Consider the following 23,464-nt stretch of genomic DNA (forward strand, 5'->3'; position numbering starts at 1 on the left):
TAAACATTCCTACTAGGGATACCAATATTAGCGGGAAATTTTGATCCCGAGCTTCCGGGACTCGCCCCCACTTTAAGACGTAACCTTTTTAGTATGAGCAAAAATTCAATAACTGAAAACCCTTAAAATGGCATTGATGAAAATCGTTTAAAATTTCGTGAAGAGCCAACCCTGGTTCTTAAATTGGTAATGTTGCACACTCGTACATTTCAACAGAGCAAAAAGGGGAAATTTTATATACGAGTAATGCTACTTTTTTTCTTTTTTTGGTTGGTTGATGTAAGGTTTAAAATGCCATCGCACTTACAGCGATCGCCTTCTACTAAAACAACCCCTCCTCTCCTTCTGGGGAGACACCCTTCCTAGGACTACTATCTGCATTACTTCGGGAGGACCCAGAACGGCATCAATAAAGGAGGACCAATTCTTTTCACCCACATCTGGACCCACCACATTTGTAATCTACGGCTATCTGACTATTGTAGCGCCTTTGAACCTGAGCTTATATCTATAAAAGAAGCTGCGTTATGAGTCGGGGACTTGTTCGCTGAAACACAACCTATCACTAACTACTCTGACCGCCAAGCTGCCATAAAATCTCTACTGTGCCAGGTCACTTCATCCAAAATGACAATCGAATGTAGAGCAAAAATTCTTTCTAAATGAGCCGGCTAAGCCATGCACCACGAGCGTGATCTGGGTTCGTGGACACAAAGGCATTCCTGTAAATTGAATTGTGGGTGAGCTGCGTAGGAAGGGAACTGATCTTAAATTAGTCTATTCTGTCCAATATGTGGGCAGCCCTTTATTCTCAAGCAAGCTCTGAATCAGATCAGCTTACATCGCTCAAGCCAACCAGATCGGGCTCAACAGGAATGAGCTAAAAACTAAGTCCGTCATCAATCTAGACCGCCCTTCCATTAGTACGGTGGTTGGTATCATCACCAAGCACTGCTTAATGTCAACAAATGGAAAATGTTTGGGGTTCTCTAATAACTTCGCTCACAGTTGCTAAAATGAGAAAGAGGTGGAAGCCGTATAACACTGCCTTTACCACTCTCCCGATCTTGCAAGAACGCGATATCGCTCCTGGGCGCTTACTTCTTTAGATGCCTAGTAGACTTGGAGTCGTCATATATCCATACAATTTTATCGTTTATCCGAGAGACGATATTGGGAATTAGAGGCGAAACTTAAGTCTAAGCTAGTGGTATCACAATGACCCTCTAGATGTAAGTGAGCGCCCTCTACACCCGAATCCTAATATAACTTATAGCATATTGTATAAGTATATTGAAACAAGGTTTTTGGAAATTGATAAAACTTTTGAATGAATAAACGAAGATAAGGTTTGCACTTCGCTCTCATAGTCTTTCATGCCCCTAATCACCACAGTGCCCTATCCAATTTGAATAGTATTTTTCAAGCAGAAGTTCTCGGGCTAAGGTAAGCTTGCAGGATAATTATAAACCATCCACAATACCTATCGGAAGTATGTAATTTTTCAGGTAGTCAAGCAGGTATCTTAACTCTAAAATTACCTATAACCAATTTAAAAGTCGTCAGGCAACGCAAAGAAGAATTGAATATCTTACCACGCACGACAGACATCACTCTAATCGCGGCACCTGACCATAAGAACCTAGAAGGAAGTGAGGAAACTGATGAACTGGCAAGACAGGGGCATCCTAAATCGGTAGTTTCGGGACTTGAAAAACACCGGTCACACTTGGCACCCCTAATACTCGCGCTTGAATATATTTTTATTGAAAAAAATATCCGCTTGCACTGCATTGACCCCGCACTAATTGAAAATAGTTGAATTTGTTAAATCAACAACAGCCCTCTTGTGGGTGGAGAAATGCTAACAGCGACAAATTGTGTCGGTGAAATTACACGATCGCATGTTTGATCGTAGAAAAACAAATAAATAATTACTTACACAGAAAAATGGAAAACATTAGAAAGTAGAGCGGGTAAGTTTGTATGCAATGGAAGAAACGATCAAAGGAAAAATAAAAGTGTCACAAAATACAAAAAAAAATTAAATTTGTAAAATCTATTTGCTTTCAACAATTTACAAGCATCAACTCCCCTCTCACCCTTGGCCACCCGCGCTGATTGCTTACATCTTTTCTATCCCATTAATCTACATAAACCAAAGGTATGTAGGTAGATATGTATGTATGTATGTATGTATGTGTGTATGTGTGCATGTATATAAAAAATAATTTAAAATATTCGCTCGTTTGCTGTTTGGACTTGAGCTAATGGCGCCCAATTGTCACGTTCACTCAACTGTAGACAATTATTTGTGACAACAGCTGCAGCAGCAGCAGCAGCAGGAGGAACTGTAACGACGGCCGACAGCAGGTTCCGCTACGATCAAGAACATAAATCGCATAGGTACCATATATGCATGTATGTGTGTGTGTGTGTGTGTATTTGTATAGCTATGCTATGTGTGCTTGTATGTGTGCAAATGATTAGGCAAATTTAAAAATTGACTTTGAACTTGTGAGTGCCCCAATGTCACTACTGGTCTGGCTGGCTGGCTACCCACCATTTGTATGTCTGTCGCTCGTTTGCCGTGTATGCCACCTATGTGTGCATATGTATACCTGTAGGTATGCATTCTAAACGCGCATATGTCCCTTTTGTCCCTCGGCCGCTTTGCCTACCCGGGGTAGGCTTGTAAATTTGTAAATGGTCGCTCGCTTTGATCACGTGAAAGACCTGCTGATTGTGAACTTAATGATAATTGCTAATTTACAAGTGCATTTGAGAAGCAAAAAACAAAGCCATTAGCAGCACACGCGTTGAACCCATGCGCTCTTCGGCCGGCCGAGGTGCAGCACTAGTAGCCCTCAGCCTTTGTGTCGACGCGCATTGCGCCGTCTGCTCCTGGCAAAAGTGTCGTCGAATAGTTTATGCGCCCAGTACGTTGAGAAATGAAAGAAATGTGCACATGTCCACTTATCATAGGCTAAATTGCTCTGATAGTTTCTCGGTGTGCACGCCTTGTCCTCTCCACCAATGCAGTCACATAAATTTAGCGCCCTTTTGTTGCTTCTTCCCGCCTCATAGTGGTTCTTCTTTAGCGTTTTATTGTAAATGTTTGTCTTTTTTCTCTTTAAATAAATTCATCAAACAGATTTGAAAATTTCAATTTTTAGCTACGCTTTGCTTTTACTTTTTTCCCCCCAATTTATTATATTTACAAGTATTCTTTGTTGCTGCGGCACATAAAAATTACTTTGATAAAATTCGTGATTTGCTTTCACACTTGGCGCATAGGAAGTGCTAACAACTAGCCAAATGAAATTCGTTGAGATCATCGTGTGGGCTGCTGTTAAATAAATTATTATTAATTCGTGGGTAAGCATTTAGTTGCTGTATTCTTAATTTAGATCAGCGTTTTCCATACAGTTTTGCTTGATAGGTCGCTGGATAGGACAAGGCCATGCATTTTTACAACATCCCGCTCGCAACAAAAGACAGCACCTCTGCATTTTGACCTATTTTTATTGTTTTTATTTTTGGTGCTCATTATTTTTTTATAAGACATCGGGCATTTGTATATGGAGAAAATCTGAATATCTATGAAAAGGAAAACCAAGCAATAGAAAATTTATATTACCACCAAACAGCGCATATTGTAGTTGATGGTGACCACACTGAAGACATCCCGATTTCGCAACGTGTTCGACAAGGCTGCATACTCTCTCCACTGCTCTTTAATATTTACTCCGAAAGAATATTTCAGGAAGCATTAGAAAACATTGAGGATGGTATCAAAGTAAATGGCGTCAGTATAAATAGCATAACAGCTTGTCTGGCCCTCAAAAACTGGTCGACAAAGTTGCAATGCAGCCTCAATACGGCCTCAAAATCAACATCAGCAAAACTAAATACATGGTTGTTAGCAGAAGAAATCAACAATACTCCTGTAAAAAGAGTAAATACATGTAGACACCTTGGTTGCCTTCTCAACGAAAACTGGGATGCCTCAACAGAAATAAGATGTCGCATCGAAATGGCACGATCCGCATTTCTTAAATATGGCAAAGTTCTAAAATGTCGCGACTTCAATGTTCAACTAAAAACGCGCTTCATAAAGTGCTATGTATGGTCAGTTTTACTATATGGCATGGAAATATGGACCATAAAACTCTCCGACATGAATAGACTGGAAGTATTTGAAATGTGGCTTCTCCGGAGAGTGCTCAAGAGACCATGGACCTAGCACGTTTCTAATGAAGAAGTGGTGCGAAGAGTTTACGGCGACAGACAACTAATCAACTGCATCCAACGACGAAAAACTTCATATTTGGGGCATATTCTATCATTCGTGCGTGATCTTCTTAGGATCCTCTAATCAATCATTTTCCAGATGGCAGCGAAGTAACACCAGCAATGATTGCGTTGATTGTGTACTCGTATCACCAACACAATCTCAGTTTTGTCAGCCCTCTGCCGTAATAAAAAACCGCTGTCACATTCCCTGTTATGGCAGCAAATCAGCTGATTCCTTCAAATTCGATGAGATCCGGTTAACGATCTGATGTTGGACACACCTTTTGAATTCCCACCACTGTGATTGCGCTAGGTCCGGTTTATATGAAGCTGGGAGAATATTTTTCCCATCAAAGTATGATTTGTTCTGATGTGTATCGTACTACGAAAGGTAGCGGTGCGTTTCTCCTTTTTTCTGCTTTCCTAACGAATCTTCGTATTTTCATTTTTCACTCTCTGTCTGTACAGTTTTCAATTTCATTAACATTATTAAACACTTAAGGGGTTATATACAGTTAGAAGGCCAAAAAAGCGAATTTATCAGAATTTTTTCTGAGAAAACTTTTAAATTTATTGATCTAAAAATTTGTACACATATTATGTATCTTTTAACTGTATTAGTATTAGTAAAAATATTTATTTGAAAATGAGCTACAGCTGATCTCCGGGAGCTTCTTTCAAAAAAAGATGTTTTACGGTGACCACTATATCTTTGAACTGGATCCTCTGAAATTAAGAAAAAACCAAACCTGTAAAATCCAGTAATTAATCGAAGGAGTAAGCAAAAGAAATGTTTTTGACAAAATGCCAGTTTTTCAAAAGCAAAACATCGATTTTCGACCAAAATTTCGGCGTTAAATTGTTTATAAAAAAAATATTTATCGGTAAGAAAAAATCAAAGTTTAATTACTAAAAACTATATTTTAGAAGATCGTGTTAAAATTTGAGACTAATCGGTTTAGCCGTTTTCGAGTAATGTTGGTCACCTTGAAAACACCACTTTGAGAAAAGGGTGGGCCATGTAAAATTTGCTTTTTAAATCGGCTATAATATTATATATTTAAAAAAATTTTTTTTTTTTTGAAGATTGAACATTGCCATTCGATCAACCCAATTTTTAAGCACATTTTCGATTGTCTGGGCTCCAATTTCATGAATGCCAACTTCGATTTCGTGTTTTAAAGCATCAATCGTCTCTGAATGGTTCGCATAGCATTTGTCCTTAACGGCTCCCCACAAAAAATAGTCCAACGGGCTGCGATTTGAAGCTCCGAGGCGGCCAATTGATATCGGAATTTCGGCTGATTATTCGGTTTTCAAAAACGGTAGCCGAAAGTTCGAGTGTACCTTTGGCAGTGTGACAAGTTGCACCGTCCTGTTGAAACCAAACGCCGTTCATGTCATCCTCTTCAATTTTTGGAAACAAAAACTCGTTGAGCATGTCACGGTAACGCTCGCCATTTACTGTAACCGCGGCTCCTCGCTCATTTTGAAAAAAAAAATGGCCCGATGATGCCGCCAGACCAAAAACCGCACCAAACAGTGACTCGTTGTGGATGCATTTGCTTTTTGGATTTTCTGAGCCCCAAATCCGACAATTTTGCTTATTGACGTAGCCACGATGTGAAAATCAGAAAAGAAGAAGAAGACTCACCACTTTGGAAATAGGTTTTCAATATTTCCCAATTTTGTTCAAGCGTATAGCGTCCCATTTCGTAAATGTCAAACCTTTAGGTAAATTATGAACACATGTTACATGTCATTTCATTATTCTCAAAAAAATAGGTGGTTCAAAAAGGAAACGCTATATGGCCCAGCCTGTACGTACTTTCAAGCCCTCGAAACGCCTTTTCAAATTTGCGTGTAACTTCGAAAATATTCACCGGAATGATATTAAATTTTCTGTGTGTATTCTTAAATATATGTACATTGAGAAAATAAAAAAACCACCAATTTTTTTTAAAATTCTAACTGTATATAACCTCTTAATTGCTTGGCTTTAATTGATTTATAAGCACCTTCTACGGCTCATATCAATGAGTGTTGCTTGATTACTTAGTTAATTTTGTAAAAAAAAATATTGTACAAAATACACGCCTGCCTCGTTTTCAGTATCAGTTTCTCAATTCATTTCAAACTGCTGCTAATTTTCAATTTTTTTAGCAGTTTTTTTAACAATTGCCCAATATTTTCCAATGGGTCGCAATTGTCGACCGCGTCATTTTCATACCAGTTCATGACAAGTTGGCTATAATGGCACGTTGCTTAATCGGTCCAGCACAGACCCGGGTCTGTTTGTTGTTTTATGAATAGCAGCAAACGTTGTTCCAAATTTCTTAATTTTTAGTGCTCGTGGTAATGAACGTTTCGCTTTTCATTCCCCACTAGCAAATGGCTTGGCAAACCAAATATTTTTTAGGAAATTTAACCAACATTTTTAGCTTAAAGGCACTTGAGACTCCTTCCCTCTTCGTTGCAGTATACAACTCAGCGCCCTGAATCTGCTTAAAGTCTACATTGGCGTATGTTTCATCACCCATAACAACACAGTGTGTCTTGACTGTATAATTTTTGCGCACCCTTATTTGGTTTATCATTTCGATTCAATGCTACAATCTTTTTATCTTATTGTATACCTTCACTTTGGCGCACCTTTTTTGACGTAACTTTTCAACATATGGACCTGTTCCGTAGCGTCTCGAAGTGGAAGGCAAAGTTCTTTCGAAATAATGACACCACTTCTTTGGTTTGTGACTGCGAGAAAAATCCTTTTTTTTTCTTCCACTTCCAGACCTCTGTTCAACCGACTTCTTTCAACTTTTTTAATACATGAGTTAATGACTTTTTAGACTATTTCAAGTTTTTGCTATGGCATTGGGCGACTATTGATCATCTTCCTACGTTTTGCGCATAATTTGCTCCGCAAGCTCACATTTAACCGAATACATTTTCAAGAATGCGTAGAAATTACAAAAAGTAATACATCAAAATTTATGCTCTATTTTGATATGTAATTATTTTCATTAAGTACTAAAACAATTAGCGCATTTAATTAAAAACCAATTAACTAAACCACATAACGAAAACGTTTCCGCTAGCAAGCCTTCAAATTCGCCACAAAGTGTAACGACATCTTCAAGCTCCAATGACAATCAATGACTAACGTCACATACACGCAGCGTGCAACATGAAATTGTTTGCAGGAACTAATATTTTTGCGATCAACAAAAATTTTCAACGGCCGTGCGAATATCCTTCCAACCGCAAACCAAAAAAAAAAAATTTAATTTTTTGTTACCTTTGCTTATTCGATTTTTGCAATTATTCGAAAGGTAAACAATTTAATTAAAATTTCTGCTGCTAGCTACACACACATACCCACATACACAATCAAACATACATGCATACATCTAGCTTAAGGTACTTGACCACCTTATAAGTTTCAAAAAATTAAATTTTTTTTTTTTACATTTTTTCAATCCTTATACTTTTAAAAATCATCACCTGAAACTGTTTTTTTAAATTCGAATTCTAACAAAGTGAAATCAGTGAAAATGTGCAGGCGCATCCTGCACTCATTACTTGCTGACTCAGCGAAAAGAAAATAGCAAGTTTTAACTTTAAACGCGTTTTTCCAGAAATTACTTTTTTTCGAATGGCGGACACTTTATCTCCGAAACTGCTTAGCCGATTTTAATGATTTTGGTCTTGTTTTATTTGTTAAGATGTTTTGTATGCCAATTTACCACATTTTGCAAAAAAAAAGTTAATAAAGTATTGCTTTTTAAGCATAACATTGTGAAAAACAGGGGTGTTTTCTTAACTTTTTTTCAAACATCCGCCATTTTTTTATTATTTTTTTTTTTGTCGGTTTGTGGTAAATTCTCACGCAAGGAACCTTCCTTTTGAAAATTTTGTTTCTCTCTTTTGTTTTAGAATTACCATTTCTAAGATTAACTGTCCGCCGCAAGACATGATTTTCTTCAGGCCTCGACTTTGGCGCCTCCTGGATATATGTTAAAAAAAGAAATTTTAATAAATCAATTTTTTTTTGTATTATATAAGCTCTAAATAAAAATTAAAAAAAAATTTATTTTAATATATTATACAGAACATGAAAAAAAAATTATTGAATATGTTGTACTTTTTAGCTTTCCAAGGTGGTCAAGTACCTTAAGTGCGAAAAGTGTTTAAAGACAGCGATCAGCAACACCTCAAATTTGTAGACCAACAGACGCAGGCCATGGCATCGCTGCCATTGCCAACCGCCATTTGTGCAATTGCGTGTGTGACTCGAGTCTGTGTGCCGGTATGTGATGCGTTCAATTAAGACCACATTGCTGCGCATGAGCGTTTGTATGTTTAAGTAGTCGAATATAAACGTAGATAGATATTTTATTGCCTCAAATAATAATTTAGTTCATTGCTGATGTAGCCTGAGAGCAAAGCGTCAGCGATGCTTATTGACTTAGTATTTTAATTTTCGCGCCGCTCATACAAATATGCGATCGTTTCAATGCTGATCGTATCTGATCTATTTTGAACTGCCACGCGCAATAATTTCAATAAATTTGCACAGAAATTTAGCGTCCCTTTATGCGAGAACTAAATAGGACTGAGCCGCTTTTAACCCTTCAACGGCGCCTGCAAGCTCGAAAAGCTTGGGTTGGCAACTAAGTAATTGCGGATTTCACTCATAGATGGTTTCAGTTGAATTTTTTGGTTTGCAGACGTAGTACAAATGTTAAACACATTTTGTTGTTTGATAGTTCGCAATTCAGCCGTTAATCAGTAAAAAAAAACTTTTTTGATCGGTTGCGTAGTTTTCGTTTGGCGTTCGTTGAAAAATGGAAAATCAAAAGGAACATTTTCGTCATATATTGTTTCTTTTTTATTTCCGCAAAGGAAACCGCATCATAAAAAGTTGTGTGCTGTTTATGCTGACGAAGCCTTAAAAGGAAGGCAGTTTCGAAATTGACCTATGGTTTGCCAAATTTCGTTCTGGTGATTTTTCACTCAAAGATGACAAATGCTCTGGTCGTCCAGTTCAAGTTGAGGATGTCCTAATCAAAGCAAAAATCGATTCGGATCGTCACAGTACAACACGTGAGATTGCAGAGAAGCTTCATGTGAAAATCACTTAAAACAACTTGGCTATGTTCCAAAGCCCGATACATGGGCTCTTCACGAACTGAAAGAAACGAATTTCACGCAACGCATTAACAGCTGCGATTTGCTAAAGAAACGCGATTTGAAAATGATCCATTTTTGAAACGACTGATAACTGGCGCTGAAAAATGGGTTGTTTACAACAATATCAAGCGGAAAAGATCGTGATGCAGGCCAGGTGAACCAACTCAAACCACATCAAAAGAAGGTTTTGTTATCAGTTTGGTGGGATTATAAAGGAATTGTCTACTTTGAACTCTTACCACCCAACCGAACGATCAATTCTGATGTTTACATTGAACAACTAAGGAAATTCAAAAATGCAGTTTAAGAAAAGCGGCCCGTATTGACAAATCTGAAAAGTATTGCACTCCATCATGACAATGCAAGCCCACACACATCTTTGGACACTCGGCAAAAATTATTGGAGCTTGGTTGAGATGTTCTGCCACATCCACCATATAGTCTTGACCCTGCACCATCTGATTACTTTTTGCTTCGATCTTTACAAAACTCCATTTCAATAATTGTGATGATGTCAAATCGTACCTGATTCAGTTTTTCGCTAATAAAAACCAGATTTTTTTTGAACATGGGATTATGATGTTGTCTGAAAGATGGCAAAAGGTCAATGATCAAAATGAGAAATACATTACAGAATAAAGTTACTTAGTTCCATGAAAAAATTGTCTTTGATTTTCGAAAAAAAAAAGTCCGCTATTACTTAGTTGCCAACCCTCCCCTTGACACTTGTTAAAGGAGGACTGCACAAATTATTTCTCAGGAAAGCGCAAAAAAGATGGAGCTCCATTTCTTCATGTGCTATTTCGAAAACCCTTTAACCCCAATACGATGTAGGAAAGACTCAGAAAGTTCTTGGGACTCCTCGCCATTCAATTTCCAAACTCGTAGCTGTGTTTACCGATCACTGGGCGATCGGCACACACGCGGAAAAGCTAGGGTTACCATTTAACCCCCATTGCAGAAGCTGTGAAGACCTTTCAGAGAAGGAGACTGTGGAGCATTTTCTCTGTAAATGACCAGGTTTGGCAGCTAGACGACTAAGCTCATTGGGAGCCCCTTTCTTCGACAGCCTGGGGCACCTTAGTGCTACTTGAGGAGTGCCACTTCAACCATTTTACATACCTACCTACCTGGTTGCCAACCCAATATATACAATTGTCGCTTACACCCTATATTGGTAGACTATTAGACTGGCAAAAAAAAACAAATATTCATTTTTTCGTGTTTCCAACTGTTCTAGTTTAAATTTGTTTGTTTCATTTTTTAGTTTTATTTATTTTTTACTTAGTTTTTTTTAATTTTTTTTATTTATTTATATTTTTTTATTTATATATATTTTTTTATTTTTCTTTCTCAATTTTTTTTATTTATGTACAATATTTATTTATTTATTTTGTTTTTTACTTATATATATTTATTTATTTTACGTAATTTCTATATTTTTTATTCATTTATTTTTATTTCTATTTATAGATTTATTTTTTTTTTATTTTTTTTTTTTATTTTTTATTTATTTATTTAATCTTTTAATTTTTAATTTTTATTCGTTTACTTAATTATGTATTTATTTTATTTCTTATTGTCTTGTATTCATTTTTTATGTATTTATTTTTTTGTATTGTTTTATTTAGTTTTTTTCTTTTTATTATTTTTTATTTATTTGTTTGTTATTTTTTATTGATCTATATTTTATTATTTTTTAGTATTTTTCTTTTTTTTAATTTTTTTCTATTTTTTTTTAATATTTTTATTTGAAATTTTCTATTAATTTTTTATTATTATTTTTTATTGTTTTATTTAGTTTTTTTCTATTTATTTTTTTTTTTTATTTAATTTGTTTTTTATTCCTTTATTATTATTTTGATTTATAGATAAATATATTTTTTTATTTATTTATTTAATTTTTAACTTATTTTTGTATTCGTTTATTTAACTATGTATTTATTTTTTTTATTGTTTTATGTAGTTTTTTTTTTATTTATTATTTTTTATTTATATGTTTGTTATTTTTCTATATTTCATTATTTATTTGTTATTATTTTTCTTTTTTTTTTTAATTGTTTTTATTATGTTTTTTTTTTTTAATTTTTTTATTTGTAATTTTTTATTATAATTTATTATTGTTTAGTTAATTGGTTGGTTTAAGGGTGACCCCGCATCGGAGTGCCACATAGACCGCAAGTTGGGTCCGTTGTGTTGCCCTAGAGCTCATTATGTTATATGATTTCCCCACCTAACCGAGATTTTTATTATAGATTTTGGTCAAAGATATTAATTCGTTTCGAGAACTTAATGAGAGATTCGATTTTCAGGTCCGAGAGTACTGAAAGATTGTCAATTGTTGGAGAGCCTAGAAGAGCGAGTCGACTTCTGGCTAGACCGGGGCAACTGCACAGCAAATGTCTGCTCGATACTTCCTCATCTTCGTCCTCGCAGTATCTGCACAGATCGTTTTGAGGAACCCCGCGCCGACGTGCGTGAGTGCCCAAAAGGCAGTGGCCGGTGCCTTATGTTCGTGTTTCGAAAGACTTTTAAGGGTTTTCTCTGTTTCAGATTGTAAGATGGCCAGATTTGTCTGGTCGTAACACAAGAAGTTTCCACTCGCCACCTCCGATCAGCAATACTGTGAAATTCTCGATCAATGATCATTTTACATGTTGAGAGCGGAATGTGGGTTGTGGGTAAGTTACTAGCAGTTACCTTCGAATACACTGTGACCCGGTATCCAGATAACTTGGACAGAATTCTGAACACTTATCTCGTTAAGAGACAGGATCGAACCACATCTGAGTGGGTATAAGAGGAGCTGAGTGCTCGAACGGCCGCTTGCCTGTCAGTGAAAAAGCGGATACCCTCTAATGATATTCTCTTTTCTAAGAGAGATAGCGCATACTTCCGCTTGGAATACGCTACAGTAGTCGGGTAATCTAAATGATAGATTGATGTGAGGGGATTTGGAAAAGATTCCAAATCCCACTTTGCCGTCTTGTTTTGAACCATCTGTATATATAATCAGAGGACCATCGATTTCGGTAAGATTTGACTTCCATTCTTCCCTAGTTGGGAGTGAACAGGAGAATAGCAAGGGTGGTTATGGAAGACTTACATGATAGTCTATGTCGGAAGAGATAATAGTGTTCCTGTTCTGTATGGCCGAATGGCCAAGATACTTATTCCATTTCCATATAGCATTCATGCGTGTCGCTGCTTTCGCTACAATCGCTTTACCAGCCAGATCGATAGGGAACAAGTGAAGCAACGTATTTAGTGCCTACAATACCTTACAGATTAGTTAACAATTGTATAATTTAAGATCCATTTATACCTACAATTTTCCCGAGAACCTTATAGAACCTTCTGCAAAAATATAAACCAACCAAAAGTCCCACACATTGAGAACGTCACGATTATTTTTGTGGCTGCTGCAAGTGTGTCCCATAACCGTTAAAGGGTTAATGCACATTTAAAGCGGAGCGGTTTCGTTAGGTTCTTGGCTACGCGCGCCTACCGCACATTATTTACCATCGTTCGCTGTGCTTGTGGTGATGTTGGCTGTGTTTCGCTGGCTCGCTGCCTGATCGTTGTATTTAAAGCGCTGATAAAAGCAACTTTTTGGCTATTTCTGCATTTAGCTCTTGGCTGCTGCGATGTCGTAGATGCACGTGAATTTTAATTAGCGCAATTCTTCATACAACCCAGTGAAGCGTCAACATTTCGAAGTGCGAATAATAAACAAAAACACTCAAAATATATATTTCGGTTTTTATTATTGGCTCAGACAAATAAAAAAACGTATTAAACTCGTGTGTTTAGTTTATAATATTGAAAAATAAACAAATTCGAAGAGGCTGACGTGAATCGGGAATCGAAGTCAAATGTGAGTGCAAAAGTATAAAAATTTTCGCAGGTCATTAATAACGTACGAAATCGTAAATCTCGGAGTTGTGTGTTGGTTTGGTGGTGCTTGGTTAGCAGCGGTCGATATTTTAATATTGATCTAACGCTCTGCTGGCGCCAAAAACAATTCTGCACACACACAATCGCGCCCTCAACCACACCAATATTGGCAGCAGTATTTGTAGCGAACTCATTTGCAAATCGGTTGGGTTGCCGACTCTGTACCGCTATTTTTAACAGTGCTAATTCACGTTTATACACCACAAAATTCGATTTTAGTCTAATTGATCATTTGACTTGATCCTCTTGCTGCTCGCGTAGCCGCGCCGTGTAAAACAACTCCTACTAATATAAATACGTCAACACATCGTACGTATGTATGTGTGCCTGTATGTGTAAGCTTAGCAACTACATATTCGCAACAGCTCTGCTAATGAAGACAAAAAGAAGCAAAAAATTAGTACTATTTGCGTGTTTGCCTTGAAAAAACAATAACAAAAATACGTATTTTGCTAAAGTGAGTGTAAACATAAACAGTAAAATTTCACGCTCGGATTTTACGCGTAAATGTGAAACCGCTTGCCATTGGCTCCAACTGCAACTATTCATTCCAATTCAGTTGGCTTTGCCGAATGTTAATTATTTTTGCACAATAATAAATGGAAGTGACAGGAATTGTGAAATTGTTGTCGCTGTTGCCGTTACTACGCCGTCGTCCACTTACATTAGAAAGTCCCCGCAAGTCGTGTCACATGCCAAACGCTGAAAGTATTTACTGGCAGGCAACAAACTGCAAGTCAATATCCTATTGACACGTCTTTCAGTGTATTGGTAAGCCTAATGATCAACTTATCTATCAGGCTTTGCCTTGCCGTCAAAATCTGAATTATCTATCATAAATTAACTGGAATATCGAAGCGTTGCCACATTTAAAAAGTTTTGTAAAGTCATCATTAAATCTATACTTAATATTATAAAGAGGAAAACTTTGTTTGTTTGTTTGGTTGTAATGAATAGGCTCAAAAACTACTAGACCGATTTTAAAAATTCTTTCACCATTCGAAAGCTACATCATCCACGAGTAACATGGATTATATTTTATTTTGGAAATAGGGCTCGAGATATAGGTCAAAACGTGGACCCGAGTAACCTTCGGATGTGTATGTACAATATAGGTATCAAATGGAAGCTGTTGGTGAATGCTTTAGTCCAGAGTATTTTTCATGCCGCTCCGTGACTAGGGTCTCGAGATAGAGACCAAAACGTGGACCCTAGAATGTGTTTGTACAATATGGATATCAAATTGAAGCTGTTGGTGAATGCTTTAGTACAGAGTATTTTTCATGCCGCTCCGTGACTGGGGCCTCGAGATATAGGTCAAAACGTGGACCCGGGTAACCTTTGGTTGTGTATGTACAATATGAGTATCAAATGAAAGCTGTTGATAAGTGCTTTAATACGGGGTAATTTTCATACCTATTGATGACTAGGGTCTGGAAATATATGCCAAAACGTGGACCCGCCGTGTCTTTGCACCGAATTAAACCAAACTTACGCACATTGTTAAGTAAGTATTGAAAATGGGTTTCGTAAAGTTTGGTTGTAATTCGGAGCACTGGCAACGGGTACAGCGTTCTTTTGAACCAGCCATAATGTCGCTTACTTTTTTAACGCTTGGGGCGGAACTGAACTGTCAAATTGACAGTGTGAGTTACAATGTGTCAATATTTCTTTCTGATTTGGATGCCATAAGGGAAAAACGTAAGTGCAACATGTAAAAATTGTTTGTGAATTTTTTTGGAGTGGATTTTGGAACAGTGAATAATTTCTTACGAAATTTGAGAATTTAATGTGAAATCCGAATGAAATTATGTGTTCGTGGAAACAAATTTTTTTTTCGTTTTTTTTTTTTTTTTTGAAAAATATAAATGGATAATGGTTAAAAAAGCTCCAATGCTTAATAAAACATATAAATTGAAACGAAAAATTCATGGATGATCAGGAAAAAAACGATACATATGCGTTGATTTGAAATTTAAAAACAATCTTCTTTTTTCCTGATTTTCAATTTATATTTTATATTTACTCAAAAACAAATAGAAAAACAAAAAATATTGTTTATGCCAAAGCGCTTGAATAAAGAATAAAGAAATAAATAATATGAAAATCATATATTTTCTGTTCTAAACCATATCTATTGTATTTTAGTGTGCCCAGCGAAGGGGGCCGGGTTTGCTAGTGTATTATAAAATCATTAACCCAATTTTTTACCTAATTCAAACTTCCACTTTATTAAGTAGAAATTTAAATATTTCTAAAAATTCGAATTAAAAAAAGTGACGTTTTCCTAAAAAATGTTTGAAGTTTTTTTATTTGGATTTTTTTTAGCTTTAATTCACAGCTGCAGACCCGAAATTTGTATAAAAGTTCTGATTAAAAAAATTTGACGTTTTGCTAAAAAAAAATTTTGAAATTTTTTAACTTTGAATTTATTTTAAATTTTAATTCAAAGCTTCAGACTCGAAATTTTTCTAAAAATTCCGATTAAAACATCTGACGTTTTGCTAAAAATGTTTGAGATTTTATTTACTTTGAATTTTTTAAATTTTAATTAAAGGCTTCAGACTCGAAATTTTTCTAAAAATTCTGATTAAAAAAATGTGACATTTTGCTAAAAAATGTTTCAAGTTTGTTTACTTGGACTTTATTTAACTTTAATTCAAAGCTTCAGCCTCGAAATTTTTCGAAAAATTCCGATTAAAAAATGTGACATTTTGATAACAAGAATCTTGAAATATTTTTTCATTTCAATTTTTTTTTAAACTAATTCAAAGCTTGAGACTCGATATTTTTCTAAAAATTCTGATTAAAAAATGTGGCGTTATGCTAAAAATTGTTTGACGTTTTTTTATTTTGAATTTATGTTAAATTTTAATACAAATCTTGAGACCAAGGCGAATCTATTAAGGTGGTATCGGTAAAGCAGCTGATGTGCTTTTTTTTCGCCGTGTCCATATGGCTGTCAGCGAAGAATGAAACAAGGCGAATTCATTCTTTGTCTTTGCCAATACTTTGCCGTGATAATCAAACGTACAAAACTTTGTTGTTGGTCTAGTGCCACCACCTTCAATGAATGCGCCTTGCTTGAGACTCGAAAATTTTCTAAAACTTTGAATAAAAATGTGAAATTTTGCTAACAAAAATTATGAAGTTCTTTTAATTCCAATTTTTTTCATTTAATTCAGAGTTTGAGACTTAGATTTATATGTTTTTTGGAAGAGAATGAACTATATTTTCATTAAAAAATTATTAAAATTAAATAAAAAACAAATAAATTGTTAAAGATTGTCCCCGTACTATAATTACCATGGAATGTTTCTATTCTGAACCGCTGAACCTCATAAAACCGATCACGGTTCTACCATCTTCACTTCAGCACTCTAACCAAGATTGCGCCCAGAGAGGAATAATTTTTATGTGTCGTCACCCTTTCGCAGAAATGTGAAAACGCAAATAAGAGTGCAAGAAGAAGAAGAAATTACATAAGACGTCTTCGATTCGCCAAGCGTTGGTTAGCAAGTGGTGAATAGATGAACCAACTGACATAAATAATCATTTGTTGGTAGCACTGGAAAAGAGCTGTAAAAAATTACGTTGGCCTGGAAGCACTTAATGGGTATTAGTAAGACCCCTTTCCTAGAGAGAAACATTTGTTGCTTCAACTCGTTACTTGTGATGCTCACGCTTTGTCAAAACCCTTTGATTTCTCTTTCTTCTCAATGTTGCTGTTGATTGTAGACCAGGAACTAAATAAGTGCAAGCAATGGGGAGCCGAGTGTGAACACGACGGGCAGCAACAAAAGAGAATTTGCAAAGTTGAGTCAACAGAAGCCCTCCTGAAGCAACAAAAGCTAGTCTCATGAAACTCTTTACAAAAAGAGTTGGCAGCATTGGTGAGAATAGTTACTCGCTAATGGCGATATTTCGCTCAATTATTATGTTTTTGCTTTCACATGCAAATGTTTCGTTAAGCAAGCAGAGAAGTGACGAATCGAAGGCGCCTACACACAACAGATAAACTGGTATGTTTAAAATCATCAACTGGACTAGTTTGACGTCACACACACAGCGTTTCTATCCAATTCACTAAGAGCGGAATAGCGTTCGATTTCGCTTAAACAAAATTTTCTTTGAGACTGATCGTGACTGGAACGGTATCGAACCGAGCCTTGACTGTTACGCACACATTGTTCCGTACTTGTGAATATTTTTGCTGATCGACTATCTTATATCTCTGTGAAACTTGGAATTGCCTCGAGTCCTTGTTGCGTAGGATGTATGGAAGATGAGGTGGAATCATCTTCAATCCTTAGCTGCTCTGCTCTCGTGGTGCTAAGATTTAGGCATCTTGGCTCTTACTTTTTTGCTACGTCTGCTGATTTAGCAGGTCTTGGCATTAAAAATCTGATGCACTTCATCAGCAGCATAAAGCGGTTAACGCAACCGCAACAAATTCATCGTTCATAATCCACGCACACTAAGCCCATGCTTCTAACCAGCTCACCCCCCACCACACCTGTGTCTAAGATTTTACATTTCGACTATATGAAACTAAAATAAAACCAAAAATGTTCAATAAAAATCTTGGAAAAGGCTGTCCACTATCCGTGCCACCATTAGGCTAAGAGACTTGCACTGTGGGTTGATCCTTACATAATTGCTCTATGAGTTCATTTTCTCAAGGATTCAGCAGTGTAAACTACGTTGAGTTCTAATGAATCGTTCTTCACCCACATTCCCTAAAGGGGGATTGAACGAGGTGTAACAAATGAAGACGAGTACCTGTAAATCTGTGCGATGGTCCGAAATTGCGTGGAAAAGTTCGTAGACTAGTATGAGACGACGAATCCTCCATCAAGTGTAAATTAGGTTTCCAGATCACTGTAGTTAGGTAGCTAATTGTCTGCTGGTGTAAGAGTCATGTGGTGTAAAGAAATACATTTTTGTTATTTATTTGACAGCCAAACGGATATCGAGGTGCTAGGCTCTTTGATGGGGAGGTCCGCAGATGGTCGATGGAATGACTGGCACACCTTTCGACCGCCACAGAATATGCCATTATCAAGCTAATATGCGTACCAGGTCTCCAGGATTTTGCGAGTAATCACACGACAAGTGGGTAACTTCTACGTGGGAGTTGTTTGTCCTCGGACAGGTTTGCATCGAGTCAACTCAGGTGGCGCTGGTTGGGAATATTGACCTGCCGTGTAGATTATTTGTGGTAAACCATAGCATCTGGGACCAACAGAATCCTACCACTTATTAGTGGTGGTAATAGGACTAGTAAAGTCCTCGCTCGACGAACAAAACTAGCACTCTATAAGGCTCTCATCATGCCCGTACTAACGTATGGCGCAGAAGCTTGGACGATGACAACGTCTGATGGCGCGTCCCTCGGAGTGCTTCAGAGAGAGATTCTAGAGATTCTGCGGAAGATTTGTTGACCTTTGCTCGTTGCTGACGGCGAGTATCGTAGGCAATGGAACGATGAGCTGTATGAGCTGTAGAACAACGTAGACATAGTGTAGCGAATAAATATCCAACCTAGCGGCTACGTTGGAAGTATTTGATGCGGTTCCAGCTGATGGTAGCAGAGGAAAAGGAAGGTCTTCTCTGCTTTGGAAAGTTCATGTGGAGAAGGACTTGGCACCCCTTGTTTCGATGTTTCGAACTAGCGCCAGTTGGCACGAGAAAGAAATAACTGACGCGCTTTGTTAAACTCAGCCAAAATCGCATAAGAGGTTGTCGCGCCAATCAAGAAAGAGAAAGAGAATCGGACTCCTCCTCCTTCCTGCAGTTGATGCAGGAATTATGGTCTGGTGCAATAACGTCAGAATGTTGTTGTTGACCGTCAAATTTTGGGATATGCTACTGAAGTGACAGTGGTGGTCCCATTCATAAGGAAGCATAAGAAGGATCTCTTCTCAGCTGTCATGCTTTCGGAAGGTTAAGTTTTAGACATCTTAGCTCTCATTCATAAATCCAGTTAGTCCCAATTCACACATATCCTTTGTAACTATCGTTTTTTTTTCTCATTTCTTATGTGTATTAGAAAAAAGCTTCCCAAAAGCGCTTCCAATAAATGGGGTGCAAAATTACAAACAAAGCCCAAATTATCGTCTATCCGGCATCACTTCTAATAAGCAAATCCACGAAATAGATAGGCTCCTACTCAATTGTTGCTACTTGTGGACTGGCTTTCAACATGTCTGACATGGCTCCATTTCGGTATTTCACACTGCTTAATTTCGCTTTACAAATCTACATATCTAAATATAAATACATGCATAAATATTTAACTCATGCATTTCAGGAAGCTTAACAAAACAACGACAGCTACAAAATAAAATAAAAAGTCGCATAACAACAACAATTTTCACACATTTTCGCCTACACCCTGCTATACACACACAAACACACGAGAAGGTAGTACAAATACAATAATACTTTCGCTACTCGAGTATTTACTGCCCACCTCCTCACACACACAAACACATGCCAACATGCAGCGGGTGATAGGTAGCCCAGTCAGTCGCAATAGCATATCGAAATGTATATTTGTATGTATGTATGTATGTCGGCGCTATATTCTACTACAATATGGGCATTTTAAACAAACTTATTTTAAATGTTTGATTACAAGGAATCGTTAACTTCAGTCGATTTTGTGATTTGTGAGCGCTTTGTGATACGCTACGCGCGCTTGTACGTGCCGCGTGCTACCGTTTGCCTCATTAAGGTTAACGAAAAAACATAAATAAAAATTTACAAAAATTGTTACGTAAATTTAAATTGTAAAAAATTGAATTTTGTATAGAATAGCACAATAATACGACACAAAAAATAAATAAAATAAAATAAATTAACAAAAAAAAAATTTTTTTTTTGTTTCAAAAAATTTGTCTACTAATTTGACATTGTCGTTCATATATTCTCGTGCATGTATTTTTTGCTGTTCGATTTACAAATCGCTCTAGTTTTTTTTTCTAGAGTCAGTTGTGTAGTTAACGTGTAACGCGCGTGTTTGCTGTGTATCCTCGTCTGCTGTATAGGCAGCTGTGCGCGCCGATTGCTTGAAACGTTGTACCTGTACTTTTGATTAGTTTTTTTTTTTTGTTGCTTGCTGCTTCATTAGCTCCCGTTTGCAGCTCCCTGTGGAGGAGCCATTGACGATGAAGTTCCTTGACGCCTTCTGCTTCAGACAAAGTGGGTGAATGTTTAAACGTTTTCGCAATTATCATAAATATTAAGCGAAAAAATGCTTCGTTCGATCTCCATCTCTGCCTGCCATAAATCGTAATCACTCTTTCAGTTGAAAAATTATTTTCATAATTTCGCAACCTTTTTCTTATTTATTTAACGTTCGAATCATTCATTTTCTATATCAACATGAAATTAATTTTTAATTACTCTTTAATGAAATTTCAATATCGTAGGATTGTCATTGTGATTGATGATGGGCTGTGAGGCGGCAGCGAAAGTGAATAATCGTGATTATGACAGTCGAGTAAAAATATTTAAATAAGTACTGCGTGTGTGTGTGTGTATGAAACGGTAAATAAAATTAATTAAATTTTTCACCGGCCAACGTAGTCAAATGGGTTGGTGCGTAATTCAGAGAGAACGTAGATTCGAATCTCTGTGAAACACTAAAATGAAGAAAACGTTTTTTTCTAATAGCGGTCGCCCTTCGGCTGGCAAACCTCCGAGTGTATTTCCGTTATGAGAAAGCTCCTTATGAAAAAAAAAATTGTGAAACAACATAAGACGCACGCCCACCACAAACAAGAAGAGGAGCTCGCCTAAGCACCCAAAAAGGGTGTAAACGCCAATTATACACGGTTTGATTGAGAAGTAATGAGCCTTTCCGCGCGGAGCGTCTGCCGCCAAGCGATCAACCGAATTGGCTGGTGAGGGAAAATGATCGTTGGACCTTTCACTAGAAATCGGTCCCAGTTCGCTGGCAACAGCGGTGCAGTCAATATCGCTCCGCGCATGAAAGCTGTTTTAAAAGTGTGTTAGGATTTTGCAGTGGCGAAAACGCAGAGATCGGTGGAGCAACGTTACTCGATCAAATTTTGCGTAAAGCTAAACAAAACGAGTACCGAAACCGTTGGGCTACTCAAGGAGGCTTACGGGGAGCAATCTCTGCCCAGTGCCCAGGTAAAACGGTGGCACAAGTCGTTCAAGGAAGGCCGGGAGGATGTCGAAGACGAACAGCGATATGGAAGCTCTGGACTCTCGAGGCATTGTCCACAAGGAGTTTGTACCTCCAGGAAGCACTGTAAACGCGGCATTTTACAAAGAAGTGCTCCTTCGGCTGAAAAACAGCGTCGCCCTGATTCGGCCCGACCTCGTCAACAATTGGGCCCTTCATCACGACAATGCGCCGGCGCACACCGCCTTCCTCTGCACTTCTGCATTGGCCAAGATGGAGGTTGCGGTGCTTCCCCACCCTCCCTACAGCCCAGACCTGTCTCCTCAACACGTCTTCTTGTTCCCACGCCTGAAAAGAAAGCTGAAGGGGAGGGAGGCGTTTCGACTCCATCGAGGCGAGGCAAAAAACTGTGACAACCGAATTGAACGCGATTCCGGCGGGGATGAATTTAAAAAATGTTTCCTGCAGTGGAAGAACCGATACCAGCGGTGTATTGACGCTCAAGTTTCCTATTTTGAAGATTATTAGTTGTATAAGCCAAAAGGTTTAATGGAACTGCTTAAAAAAAAATAAGGCTCATTACTTTTCAATCAAACGCTGTATATATATTATATTATATATATATGTACCCTATGATCAGAAAGTACCGGGTATGAGTACCTTCCATCGGGCCAGACAGTCAATGAAGACCGTTTGAAGCGTTTAAGAGATGCTGTGCGTGGCAAAGGGCCTGAAATGTGGACAAACAATTCTTGGATTTTGCATGATGATAACACGCCATCACACCGAGCCCAAATTGTGGTGGATTATTTGACCAAACACCAAGTAAATACCATCGTGCAAGCACCGTATTCACTTGACATGGCCTCGTGCGACTTCTTTTTGTTTCCCAAGTTGAAGTTACCACTTCGTGGAAGGAGATTTCAGTCGATTGAGGAGATCAAAGAGAATGCGACGAAGGAGTTGAAGGCCATCACTTCGTCAGCCTACCAGGGGTGCATGGAGGACTGGGTTAAACGTTGGCACATGTGTGTTGCTTCAGACGGGTCATATTTTGAAGGAGATAAAATGAATTTGCCTGGAAATTTAACTCTGTTTGGTTTTACTTAAACAGTCACCGGTACTCTATGATCATAAGGTATATCGCACACAAGAGCGTTTAAATTAGAGAGTCACCTTTTACATTCGAAGTTTTGCAAAATGCTAATACAACTCATCCATGACAGCAAAACTAAAGGGCGTAAAGGCCAAAGGCAGACCGAGGGACCGATGGATAGACGCTGTGGAAAACAATCTCAAAGATTTGAGAATACGTAACTACGAAGCAAAAGCTCCAGATCGACCGCTTTGGAAGAGCATTGTGAAGGTAGCTTTGACACACCCGCGATGTAATGCTGTGAAAGCAGAAGAATATAACCCACTGTCGGTGACTTTTCAGAAGCACAGAAGCATATTCCTCACGAAAGCAGACTAAACTGTGGAATAGATGTTGAGATAATTTCACATCTTCGTCCTCCGAAGAGCTTTGGCAGTGAAATAAGCTGACTTAAGGTTCGCCTCTTCAAAAATGTAATGTAGCTGTGTAAATAGCGAAAGGAACCCCAACACTTCATTTGCTCTACGAAACCATCTCGATAATGCCAAATCCCAGCCAATTAATGAGCCATAAAATTTCCTGTCTACTGCGAGCTCTACTAATATCTACTCTACTCAATAAGGAGGTATTCAAAAGCGACCGAAATACAAGTGTGACATTTTCGACCAGTTTCGGGTGTAGATGAGTGAGGATATAGGAGGAGGAGTCCATATAACTATTGAAATAAATGTTGGCATAGCTAAATGATATAACACTAGAGAACA

General features: G+C 37.5%; 2 protein-coding genes across 3 annotated transcripts in view; both read left to right on the top strand.

The window, feature by feature from the left end:
- Positions 1 to 23,464, top strand: part of LOC128855653 (STE20/SPS1-related proline-alanine-rich protein kinase) — a 120,822-nt gene that overhangs the window by 54,618 nt on the left and 42,740 nt on the right. Inside the window, exon 1 of one of the 2 annotated variants that reach the window (XM_054090732.1) lies at positions 20,604 to 20,652. The exons of the other annotated variant lie outside the window; for it this stretch is intronic. Coding sequence (XP_053946707.1) covers positions 20,619 to 20,652 — 34 coding nt within the window. The 5' untranslated portion in view covers positions 20,604 to 20,618. Of the gene's footprint in view, positions 1 to 20,603; positions 20,653 to 23,464 lie in introns of those variants that run through there. 2 annotated transcript variants of the gene reach the window in all.
- The window catches only part of LOC128855655 (E3 ubiquitin-protein ligase RNF181 homolog), a 133,653-nt gene that overhangs the window by 54,570 nt on the left and 55,619 nt on the right, over positions 1 to 23,464 (top strand). The gene's annotated exons all lie outside the window — the stretch shown is intronic.

Source organism: Anastrepha ludens, chromosome 2 (genome assembly GCF_028408465.1).
Source record: "Anastrepha ludens isolate Willacy chromosome 2, idAnaLude1.1, whole genome shotgun sequence".
Lineage (NCBI taxonomy): Eukaryota > Metazoa > Arthropoda > Insecta > Diptera > Tephritidae > Anastrepha > Anastrepha ludens.